General features: G+C 44.1%; 1 protein-coding gene across 1 annotated transcript in view; it reads right to left on the bottom strand.

Annotated features, from left to right (window-relative positions):
* Nucleotides 1–13,066, bottom strand: part of nyap2a (neuronal tyrosine-phosphorylated phosphoinositide-3-kinase adaptor 2a) — a 29,235-nt gene that overhangs the window by 13,793 nt on the left and 2,376 nt on the right. Inside the window, exon 2 of the mRNA XM_070970378.1 lies at nt 10,040–10,256. Coding sequence (XP_070826479.1) covers nt 10,040–10,242 — 203 coding nt within the window. The 5' untranslated portion in view covers nt 10,243–10,256. The remainder of the gene's footprint in view (nt 1–10,039; nt 10,257–13,066) is intronic.

Below are 13,066 nucleotides of genomic sequence, written 5' to 3'. Positions count from 1 at the left end.
GACAATCTACAACATGAAATCAAAGCTACATACAACAACCTCCTTCTACCCCACTTCTGTAAACTGTATTTTCATTCTGAGGATTTTCCCTTTCCCTGCCTCGTTCCTGTGCCAAAGACATCACGGCCCAGGGTGTCAAAGGACTACAGACCTGTGGCACTGACATCCCACATTATGAAGACCCTGGAGAGACTCGTCCAGGAGCAGCTCCAGCCCATGGTCAAGCGACTCTTGGACCCCTTCAGTTCGCCTATCAGCCCCAACTTGGAGTTGAGGATGCCATCATCTCAAGCCGGCAAGCTCTGTGAGAGTCATGTTTTTTGACTTCTCCAGTGCATTTAACACCATTCGTCCAACTCTACTGGGTGACAAACTGACAGCTATGCAGGTGGACGCCCCCCTAGTGTCCTGGATTGTGGACTACCTGACTGGCAGACCACAGTATGTGCACCTGAACACTGTGTGTCAGACAGAGTGGTCAGCAGCACTGGGGCCCCTCAGGGGACTGTCCTCTCTCCCTTCCTCTTCACCCTCTACACCACAGACTTCAGCTACTGCACAGAGACCTGCCACCTTCAGAAGATTTCTGATGACTCTGCGATAGTTGGATGTATCAGTGAGGGCGATGAGGATGAGTACAGGGCTGCTGTGGACAACTTTGTCACGTGGTGTGAGCAGAACCATCTGCAGCTAAATGTGGCAAAGACTAAGGAACTGGTAGTGGACTTGAGGAGAACCAAGACACCGGTGACCCCTGTTTCCATCCAGGGGGTCGGTGTGGACATTGTGGAGGATTACAAGAGGGCGACGTTGAATCAAATTTGAAACTGCTGGCTAAGGATAAGCGTAAATACCGTAAGATTGTTATTCACGTTGGCGGTAATGACACCCGGTTACGCCAATCGGAGGTCACTAAAATTAATGTGGAATCGGTGTGTACATATGCTAAAACGATGTCGGACTCCGTAGTTTTCTCTGGACTCCTGCCTAATCTGACCAGTGATGATATGTTTAGCCGCATGTCATCATTCAATCGCTGGCTGTCAAGGTGGTGTCCAGCAAACGGTGTGGGCTTCATTGATAATTGGCAGACTTTCTGGGGAAGACCTGGTCTGATTAGGAGAGACGGCATCCATCCCACTTTGGAGGGAGCAGCTCTCATCTCTAGAAATCTGACCGATTTTATTTATGAACCTAACCCCTGACAACTCAGAGTTGAGACCAGGAGGCAGAGCTGCAGTCCTACACGCTTCTCTGCGCCTCCATTAGAGCAGTTACCCACCCAACACTCCATAGAGACTGTGTCTGCCCCCCGACCACGTAAACTAAGTAAACCAAAAGTACAGAGAAGATCAGATCTCTGTCCTCTAGAGCTGTTCTAGTAAATGAGTTAATATCAGACCATAATGTTGATTTATTTTGTCTGACTGAAACCTGGCTGTGTCCTGAAGAGTATGTGAGCCTAAATGAAGCTACTCCTCCGAGCCATATTAATACTCACATTCCTTGAGGCAGCGGCAGAGGAGGTGGAGTTGCAGCCATTTTTGACTCAAGCCTATAACTATACTATAGTTATAGGCTAACTATAGCAATAACTCATTTGAAAGCCTTGTTCTCACTCTTTCTCATGAAAAATGGAAAACAGTGCAGCCAGTTTTATTTGTTATAGTATACCGCTCTCCTGGTCCTTACTCCGAATTTATAGCTGACTTCTTGGACTTTCTATCAGGCTTAGTCTTTAAAGCAGATAAAGTAATTATTGTAGGTGACTTTAATGTACATGTCGACGTTAATAATGACAGCCTTAGCACTGCGTTTATCTCAGTATTAGACTCAGTTGGCTTCTGTCAGAATGTACATGAACTGACTCACTGTTTTAACCACACCCTCAACCTTGTTCTGACATATGGCATTGAAATCGAAGACTTAATAGTCTCCTCACAGAATCCTCTGTTATCGGACCATCATTTAATAACTTTTGAATACATATTACCAGACTACCATCCAGTAGGCAAAAATTCTTATACCAGACTCCTGTCTGATAGTGCTGTAGCTAAATTTAAGGATGTGATCCCATCAGCATTTAATTCAATGCTATGTTTCAATACAACAAAGGATTCCTATGCTAACGTTAGTCCCTCCCAGATTGACTTCCTGGTTGATAGTGCTACAGGATCGTTGCGTATGACACTTGACTCTGTTGCTCCCCTAAAAAAGAAGAAAATTAAACAGAGGAGGTTAGCTCCATGGTATACTCCTCAAACCCGCAAATTAAAGCAAACCTCACGGAAAATAGAAAGGAAATGGCGTTCTACCAATCTGGAAGAATTTCGGTCCGCCTGGCAAGACAGTCTTAAAATATACAGGAAAGCCCTCCGCAGTGCCAGGGCAGCCTATTACTCTGCACTAATAGAGAAAAATAAGAACAATCCCAGGTTTCTCTTCAGCACTGTAGCCAGGCTGACAGAGAGCCATAATTCTGTTGAACCATGTATTCCTTTAGCTCTGAACAGTAATGACTTCATGAGCTTCCATCCATCCATTATCTATACCGCCTATCCCTTTCGGGGTTGCGGGGGGCTGGAGCCTATCCCAGCTACAATGGGCGAGAGGCGGGGTACACCCTGAGCCGGTCGCCAGCCGATTGCAGGGCCACATGCAAGGACAAACAAACATTCACACTCACACTCACACCTACGGACAATTTAGAGTCACCAATTAACCTAATGAGCATGTTTTTGGTCTGTGGGAGGAAGCCGGAGTACCCGGAGAGAACCCACACATGCACGGGAAGAACATGCAAACTTCACACAGAAAGGCCCCACCTGACCCGGGGATCGAACCGGCAACCTTCTTGCTGTGAGGCACGCGCACTACCTGCTGCGCCACCGTGCAGCCCGACTTCATGAGCTTCTTTAATGATAAAATTCTAACTATTAGAGACAGAATTCATCGACTCCTGCCGTTAACAGGCACTGTTTTGTCTTCAAACGCAGAAACCGTAGAAACTGTTACTCAGTCTGTCGCAGTTTTAGACTGTTTTACTCCTGTCGACCTTCACCAACTAATTTCAATAATTTCATCATCAAAATCATCAACCTGTATTTTAGATCCAATCCCGACTAAGCTGTTTAAAGAAGTATTACCTCTAATTGACTCTTCAGTTTTAGACATGATCAATCTCTCTTTATCAACAGGCTACGTACCACAGTCCTTTAAAGTAGCTGTGATAAAACCGCTACTGAAAAAGCCTACTCTTGATCCAGGGTTTTTAGCCAACTATAGACTGATATCCAACCTTCCCTTTCTCTCAAAAACTCTTGAGAAAGCAGTTGCCAATCAGCTGTGCGACTTTCTAAACAATAATAGTTTATTTGAGGATTTCCAGTCAGGATTTAGAGTGCATCATAGCACAGAGACAGCGCTGGTTAAAGTTACAAATGACCTTCTAATTGCATCTGATAAAGGATTTGTCTCTGTACTAGTCTTATTGGATCTTAGTGCTGCATTTGACACCATTGACCATGGCATCCTATTGCAGACACTGGAACATTTCATTGGCATTAGGGGAACTGCGCTAAGCTGGTTTAAATCCTACTTGTCAGATCGCTCTCAGTTTGTACGCGTTAATGACGACTCCTCTGTGCTCACTAAAGTCAGCTATGGAGTTCCGCAGGGCTCTGTGCTTGGACCAATTCTATTCACCTTATATGTGCTTCCTTTAGCTAAGATTATCAGGAAGCTTCCATCCATCCATTATCTATACCGCCTATCCCTTTCGGGGTTGCGGGGGGCTGGAGCCTATCCCAGCTACAATGGGCGAGAGGCAGGGTACACCCTGAGCCGGTCGCCAGCCAATTGCAGGGCCACAACCATTCACACTCACACTCACACCTACGGACAATTTAGAGTCATCAATTAACCTAATGAGCATGTTTTTGGTCTGTGGGAGGAAGCCGGAGTACCCGGAGAGAACCCACGCATGCACGGGAAGAACATGCAAACTTCACACAGAAAGGCCCCGCCTGACCCGGGGATCGAACCGGCAACCTTCTTGCTGTGAGGCACGCGCACTACCTGCTGCGCCACTGTGCAGCCCTATCAGGAAGCACTCAATAAATTTTCATTGCTATGCAGATGATACCCAGCTATATTTATCAATGAAGCCGGAAGAAACCAGTCAGTTAACTAGACTACAAGCATGTCTTCATGACATAAAGACCTGGATGACCTGCAATTTTCTGATGCTGAACTCAGACAAAACTGAAGTTATAGTATTCGGCCCTAAACATCTTAGAAAGTCACTTTCTGATGACATAGCAGTTATGGATGGCATTGCGCTGGCCTCCAGCACCACTGTAAAGAATCTGGGAGTCATCTTTGACCAAGACATGTCCTTTCACTCCCATGTAAAACAAATATCTAGGACTGCCTTTTTTCACCTACGTAATATCGCAAAAATCAGGCATATTTTGTCTCTAAATGATGCAGAAAAACTAGTCCATGCATTCGTAACTTCCACGCTGGATTATTGCAATTCTTTACTATCAGGCTGCCCAAATTCGTTGCTGAATATTCTCCAGTTGCTCCAGAACGCTGCAGCACGTGTTCTGACAAAAACCAGGAAGCGAGATCATATTTCTCCAATACTCGCCGCTCTGCACTGGCTCCCTGTAAAGTTTAGAATAGAGTTTAAAATTCTCCTCCTTACTTACAAAGCCATAAATGGCCAGGCACCTTCTTATCTTAAAGAGCTCATAGTACCTTATTGCCCTACTCGAACACTGTGTTCCCAGAATGCATTTCTACTTATGGTTCCTAAAGTCTCAAAAAGCAGAACAGGAGTCAGAGCATTTAGCTATCAAGCTCCTCTCCTGTGGAACCATCTTCAGTCTTTGTCCGGGAGGCAGACACTGTCTCTACATTTAAGAGTCGTCTTAAAACTGTCCTCTTTGATAAAGCTTATAGTTAGGGCTGGCTCAGGCTGGTCCTGGACCAGCCCCTAGTTATGCTGCTATAGGATTAGACTGTCGGGGGACATCCAAAGATACAGCGAGCTCCTCCGTCCTTCTGTCCCTCTCCATCTGCACGCTCTCATGTCCTACCACGGCGTGTTACTAACTTAGCTCCTTCCCCGGAGTCTCTGTGCTTTGTCGTCTTGCAGGTTCCCATGGACAGTGTCTGAATCTGGATTGTGGATTTCAGCTGCGTCTCCTGCCTTGGCCCTGCCTGACATCCACTGCAACTGCTACTGCTGTTATTACATCCACTGTCACTGTTACTGTGACTGCATGTCTGTCTCTCTGTCTCTCTCTCTCTCTCTCTCTCTCTCTCTGTCTCTCTCTCTCTCTCTCTCTCTCTCTCTGTCTCTCTCTCTCTCTCTGTCTCTCTCTCCCTCTCTCTCTCTCTCTCTGTCTCTCTCTCTCTCTCTGTCTCTCTCCCTCTCTTGCTCTTCCTCTCTAACCCAACCGGTGGAGGCAGATGGCCGCCCACCCAGAGTCTGGTTCAGTCTGAGGTTTCTGCCTGTTAAAAGGAAGTTTTTCCTCGCCACTGTCTCCAAGTGCTGCTCATGGGGGAATTGTTGGTTTCTTTGTAGATAAAGAGTTTGGTCTGTACCAGCTCTGTATGGAAAGTGTCCTGAGACAACCTCTGTTGTGATTTGGCGCTATACAAATAAAACTGAATTGAATTGAATACAAGTACCTGGGGGTACACACTGACAATAAACTGGACTGGGCAAAGAACACTGACGCTCTCTACAGGAAGGGCCAGAGTGTCTCTATTTTCTGAGGCGACTGAGGTCCTTCAACATCTGCCGGACTATGCTCAGGATTTTTGAGTCTGTGGTGGCAAGTGCTATTCTCTGTGCTGTTGCATGCTGGGGCAGCAGGCTGAGGATGCGAGACGCCAATAGACTCAACAAACTGATACGCAAGGCCAGTGACATTGTGGGGATGGAGTGTGACTCTGACGGTGGTGTCAGAGAGGACGATGCTGAATAAGCTAAGGACTATCTTGGACAACGTCTCACACCCACTTCATGATGTGCTGGCCAGGCACAGGAGGACGTTCAGTGAGAGACTCATCCCACCAAATGCAAGACTGAACACCACAGGAAATCATTCCTGCCTGTGGACATCAACCTGTACAACTCCTCCCTCTGAATGGCCCTTGGATTTTTCACTTATACTGACACATATTTGACCAATTCAACTTTTGCACATCCTTTGTATATACTGTTTTTGACCATTGCACATCCTTTCGCATATTTGCTCATCCTTTTGTATATACTGTTTATTTTTTCTCAGTATATATATTTTGTTTAATACTTGCTTTATATATATATATATATGTTTTCTTGTCTGTTCTTTCTTTCTAATTTTATTCTAATTCTATCCTTGTAAGAAGCACTGCAACAAAAACAGTTTCCCCTCAGGGATCAATAAAGCAATGCTGATGCTGATGCTGATGCTGATGCTGATGCTGATGCTGACTCTTGCAAAGGCTCGGTTGTCCTCAAGACTGACTGACCCAAACCTGGAAAACCAGCTGCAAGTATCATCATTATCATCATCATCTTCACATCATCTAGCGCCAAATCAGATGAAAAACAGTTAGAAAGACTGAACAGGGCCGCTCCATCCCAGCATTAAATATAGATACTGACCACTCTGGGACTCCTGGCAGCCAGCTCTTTTCAAAGACCCTAAACTCAAGAAAGAGTGACCAATGATGCGTATCATTCAGTGGTGGCCTGACCAATCAGACTTCACTCTATGTCTGTTTTAGTCCTAAGTGGTGTGTGTTTCAGGACAACAACATACACACACGCACAGATGCAGTCATTGCCGACATTGGCAAATGCATGGATGATGTTGCAGGATTATTGCATGTACAATCCTGAATCACACTCCCTGGGTTAATGGGGAAATTCATGCCAAACTTACAGCATGGACTGATGCCTGCAACACAGGTATACAGGAAATCAAGGTATCTGCTCAGGAGAGCTATTAGCAGTGCTTAGAAACAATACAGGGATAGTTAAGTGGCAGTTAACTACGTGGGCTGCAACATCAGAAATGTGGTCCGGACCAAGAACCATCACAGTATACAAAAGGAAAACTAGCAGTGCTGAGATAATGTCTGCACCTCTCCCAGATGAACTGAACTCCTTAAAGTCAAACTTCCTGGCTGAGTCAGTCCCAAAAACCCACCACCTCTGCCCACTAGTCATATCCAGGGCTGATGTGTCAGTTTTATTTCTATAGCCCAGTATGGTAATTTGCCTCAACAGGCTTTACAATCTGTACATTATAGGACATCCTCCGTCCTTAGATCTTGGATTGAGATAAAGAAAAAATTGTCAAATCCTTCTACGGTGGAAAAAAACAGACAGCTCAGGAAGGATCCCTCTTCCAGGACAGACAGACAGAAAATGCATGTGTGTCCAGAACAGGTCAATTAAAACAATCACAGTATATACAAATGTTGATGATAAAAATGCAGATTATATGTCGATTATATGTCATGTATCTTAGATTCTTATTTTTACCATTTTACCATTGTCGGATGGATTTCATCATCAACAAGTGCGTCTCTTTAACTGCTGTCACATGACAAATAAAGACATGAGAACTTGAAAACAACAGTTGTCTTCACATTCAGCAGTGGCAACAGTTTTATGTAAGTAAGTAAGTAAATTTTATTTATAGAGCACTTTTCTTAGATAACAATCACAAAGTGCTTTACAGTGTAGTGTAGTGTGTACTACCTTAATTTGATGTTGCATTCGTTGATAAAATGTCGGGGCACCACCTTCCTCAGCTAAGAAGGACTGCAGGAATTAACTGCTATAACGCTGATAAATACTAACGAATGAACTAACAGTAAACCAGTCTGATAACCTGAAGTGTAAATTCTGGATACAGGGATCGTAAATATTCAGTTCAAAAGGACACCGTCTAACCAGGACTTAAATCAAAATATCATTTATTAAGCAGAATTGTGGATAATGGGTAATGTACCATGAACAATAAGACAGAAGATGGGAGGTGATATGACAGAACACACAAGAAACTTATGGCAACACAAGGGTAAATAAATTGGCGATAGTGAGAGGCAGTCGAAAGGAGTAATGGGGACGCGAACGCGGAGTTAAGGGAAAGAACGATTAATGGAGAGAATTTGGACGAATTGACCGTCTCTTAACCTCACGGACCAACTCTTATTCAAACCCACTTAGCGTGCCTACTTGGTTGCTGGCGTCCCGTTGTGCTCTGCTCCGAACTGGCTCGAAGACGTTCCAGATGTTCGTCCGCAGCTCGATCTACTTGGTGGTCTAGTGGAAGGCCCAGACCTCCAAGATGACAAACTGGTGCGGAACGGGGCGTCTCTGGAACTGGTTCGGCGGTCGGTTACAGATGATGGACTGCTCCGGATGGTTGTAAACCGGACCAAGGATCAACAGCTGGCCGCAGGGTTTGGTTCGGTTGAGTCCGTGACGGATTATTTTAGACTGATAGTACAAATTAAGAGTCTCTTCTATGGCCGGTCGAAGAAGGCTACAAAATTAGTATTACTTGCCTAAATTCACTAATGAAAACAAAACAAAACGTTGGGCTAAAGAGGAAGTTAACTTTGAAGTTTACGGCAAATTATAAGAATACGTCTTCTGAAGATTATTTACGCTACCCGGAATGGCTTGGAGTAGCTCGAAGACGAAAACTTAAGGAGCAAAACGGCTGTGCAAAACTTAAGACAAAGGTAAAGAAAAGACAGCTTGGTCTGTACCAGCTCTATATGGAAAGTGTCCTGAGACAACTTCTGTTGTGATTTGGCGCTATACAAATAAAATTGAAAAAAAAAAACTCAGCTGAGGGTAACTAGACGTGAAAAAAAACAAGACTAACTAACTAACAAAAACTTAGACGGAACAAAAAAAACTAAAACTAAAACTCTACTAAAAGGCTACTACTGAAACGCGCACTACACGCAGTCTTTAAAGGTCGCTCCGGGGCGTGTCGAAAGGCAGGCCATCGAATCACGGGAGACTCTTTGTGACGCGCGGTGTAATCTTGCCTCATGGAGCTGAACTAATCAAAGAATCATACGAGGGCTCATCTGCTTCTCACTATGGTCAATCACATATAATTTCAATGACCAATTTTCAATGGCATTTCAACATTGTTCACAGCATGCATTAGACACTTTCTATGGTTGGGTGAAAACATTAAATGATAATCATGGTACAGTTTTATCCCAACAGGTATAATAACTCAATGAATAACTAATACAAAAATAAAGGTAGGAATAAAGAGAGGCAGATTATATTTGTCAAAAATTGATTATCACGATTACGGTTACTTATCGATAAATGTACCAAGTCAAGCATATTCAATCTGACGGTTAGGAAACTCTAGATGGCAGTATAGTTTGTGGTGACAATTCATACAACTTTTATAAAACCGTTAAAATCACAACTTGGTCATACTTCGGGTCAGAGATACGGGAAAAACATCAATATTATGCGTACCCCGAGTCCTGTAGGTTGAAAACATGAAAAGTTAAGTTTGACATAAAATCTGGTTATCTTGGAGTGTTGAGGAAAACACACAAACGTGAGTCACTAGTTGCTTCAAGGGATGTCCGGTTTACGACCATCAGCATTTGCTGATGTTCGCGGATTCCTCAGAGGCCTGCCATTTGTCTCTTCAGGCAGCCTTGTTGCATGGAGTCCTCGGGCTATTGGGGAAGTAATTAGCATAGCGTGGGACATCCTGATTTAGAGATAGGCGTTGACCTTTTGGCTTTCTTTCTTCAGTGTGTAAGTAAAGTAGTTTACTGAACCAGACTTCCTGTCTCTCTTCGAAATCAGATTGCATTATAGGTAAACCAGGCGGTCTATAATTCAATCGGTTGGCGGGTTTACACCTCCATTTCCCTTGGGTATCACCAGAAAAGGAGGGAAGGAAGGGGTCAGTTAAAGGCCGGTTCTGCTACAGTAGATAAAAGCAATAAAATACAGAGGAGTGTTTTCTACCTCTTGATGGCTTCTTCCTGTCGTCTCTTCTTCTGGTGTTTTTCTTGCAGGTAGGTCCAGTTGGTCTGGTTACGAACGCGGTCACTCTCTCTGGCAATGTCAGAGGCATTTTGAATCACCAGACCATCGTATGTCCGAAGGCCGCTGTCCTCCACATACTGAAAAAACCTCCTGAAGGAAGATGCCTCTTGCTGAGATGTCATGGTTCCCCTAAGACCTGAGAGAAGGATCAAGAGGAGCACGTCAGAGAGGACAACATGGTTTGCTTCTTACACTATATCAGTGAAAGAAAGTGTTTCGGTCAAAGGAAATTTGAACTTGCTTTAGATTGGTTTGCCTTCACAAGAGCAGAGTTCATCCAGGTTATTAAACAGGAACAATGTCTAGTTTCTGTCTGGATAAATTCAGATCTGCTTTAAATTTGAAATTCTCAAACATGTTTTGATCTGGTCTGTTAGGGCCTAGGGCATTTAATATACTGTGTGAAGGTGTATGCAGCTGTGAAACATCACTATGCCCCCAGCTTTCCTCTTACCGCTCTCCTTCGCTCTCCTGTCCACTCTCAGAAGTTGAAAATTGTCTAAAGTAACATGCGAGTCTGGTGTGAATTCATTCAGCCATGTCTCTGTGAGGCACATAATGCTACACTCCTGGTACTCCCTCTGCAGTATGGTTAGCACCGTTAGCTCTTCCATCTTATTTTTTTGTTCTTTTTGTTTTTGTCTTGTTTCTTCTCCTCTGCTTTGCTTTTATTGATTGTGTTTTAATCATCCTATATGGTCTTATTTTTTTTTATTCTGACCCTTCTCCTCTAAAGCGTCTTTGAGTATTGTTAAAAGCGCTCCACAAATAAAATGTATTATTATTATTATTATTATTATTATTATTATTATTATTATTATTATAAGAGACGCTTTGGACACATGCTTTTCTTCTCTTTACGCTTCACTCCAGCTGTGCATCCCCTCTTCCTTCTTACTTCCACTGGGATCACAGACTCTATCTGCTCAGGAGGCTGAGGTCTTTTGGGGTGGGGGGGCACTCCTGAAGACCTTCTATGACTCTGTTGTGGCCTCTGCCTTGTTCTATGGTGTAGTCTGCTGGGGGAGCAGCATCACAGCAGCTGACAGGAAGAGGCGGGACAAACTCATCAGGAAGGCCAGCTCTGTCCTGGGATGTCCTCTGGAACAGGTGGAGGAGGTGGGGGAGAGGAGGATGACAGCCAAGCTGTCCTCCATGACAGACAATGACTCCCACCCCCTCCAACACACACTCACTGCACTGAGGAGCTCCATCAGTGACAGGATGCTACATCCAAAGTGTGTGAAGGAGCGTCGCAGGTCTTTCCTTCCTGCAGCCGTCAGACTGCACAACAGAAACTGCTCCAAATAACCTGTGAATTATCTGTGCATTAATCAATAACAATAACCATTTATAATTTCTTAAGACAATGTTTATTTTTTATTCCATTCCATTTTATTTCTCCTATTGCTCTTACTCTATCTGCTTTATTGGTGCTGCTGTAACTGGAATTTCCCCTTGCGGGACCAATAAAGAAATATTGAATAAAGGAATATTGAATCTTTCCACTGGGAGTACCTTAATGTTGCACAGTGTCAACAGCTGTTCCCGAGTATAAACAATGGAGCTGTGACTGAATGGATTCCCCAATGTGGTTCTAAGTAGTCCAGAAAAGAGTAAAAAGCATGTCACCAGTCTCACCAGTTGCACACCCATAGGTGAGACTAGTGACAGAACACATAAAAAGTACAACAATGCACTAAAACAAAGGTCGGTGTTGCTATAACTAGCTGCCACTTTTGCGGGGCCATCTTGAAATAGCATAATACATACATATTACTCATTTTCTGTCATTTTCCAAAGTATTTCTCAGTTTATTGCTAAATTAGTTTGCTTTATTTACTAGGGGTGGCAGCTGCCAGCATGGCTGCAGGTGAAAGCTTTAGTTTTTGACAAACTGGCTCTGGCATACGACTCAGCTTTCCCTGGCTGTGACATGTTGAGTGGGGGAGCATAGTTTAGTTGAAGGTGAAATTCTTGGTAATGATAGTGTTAAATCTGTGTCAAGGATGAACAGTGCTGTGGTAATCATGGCTTTGGTCTGCCCTGGTATTTTCTTGTCAGTGTCTCTGTGGCCATCACTCCCCTGGCTCATGGGTCCCTGAACCAAAACACCTGCCTTCAATCAGCTCAACACCTCTCCAGTAAATCTGCTTGCTGTTTCAGCTACCATGGTAATCACATGCGTCAGGCCTCTAATTTAAGTATATTCAGAAATCTATTCATTGTCTCTCCAATCTACCAAATTCCTGCTATCCTTCAATAAACCCTCCTATTCACCTATTCAGTTCCCTCCATTGCTTGCCTTAGTGGACTCCTACGCAGATGAAAATGTTCTTGATGGCAGTCTTGTTTCCGAGGCTTGCATAGGAGTTGAGCTGTTTGCCACTCCTCTTGGCACTAATGCCTTGAAAGGAAAGGTCCTCACTCGAGTCGCTCACCATACTAAACAACGAGGAACTTCACTATCTCACCTTTTCTTATTCAGCCAGATCCTTTGTGCCGGTTAATTGTGGAGGTCGATGCCTTAGACAGTGGTTTGTGGTTGTTCTCTCTCAGCACTCAGTCTAAAGACTTCCCTTACACTGCCCAGCAAAATCATAGCATCAGAAGCTACATGCCATGAAACTTGTCTTGGAGGAATGGAAACACTGGTTTGAGGGGTAAGAACATCCATTTGGTGTGTGGATAGACCATAAGAACCTTTCATTTGTTCAGACTGCATGACATTCACCTACCGTCCTGGCTACAGACACCCTCTCAGGAGCTCCTGCCAACCCCGATATCAAAGGGGACACCAGGAAGTGCACCAGGCCTTGAAGCCAATTTGACGCTCTAAAATTCACATGACCAACACAGGTGTTGCACATTTGAAGATGAGACTGGATTGGTCTGTTGCACTAGTTTTAGCTTTCACACATAGTTCCTGGTCAATTACCAGGGTAA

Source organism: Chaetodon trifascialis, chromosome 9 (genome assembly GCF_039877785.1).
Source record: "Chaetodon trifascialis isolate fChaTrf1 chromosome 9, fChaTrf1.hap1, whole genome shotgun sequence".
In the NCBI taxonomy this organism is placed as follows: Eukaryota; Metazoa; Chordata; class Actinopteri; order Chaetodontiformes; family Chaetodontidae; genus Chaetodon; species Chaetodon trifascialis.
This window is presented reverse-complemented; position numbering and strand designations above follow the sequence as displayed.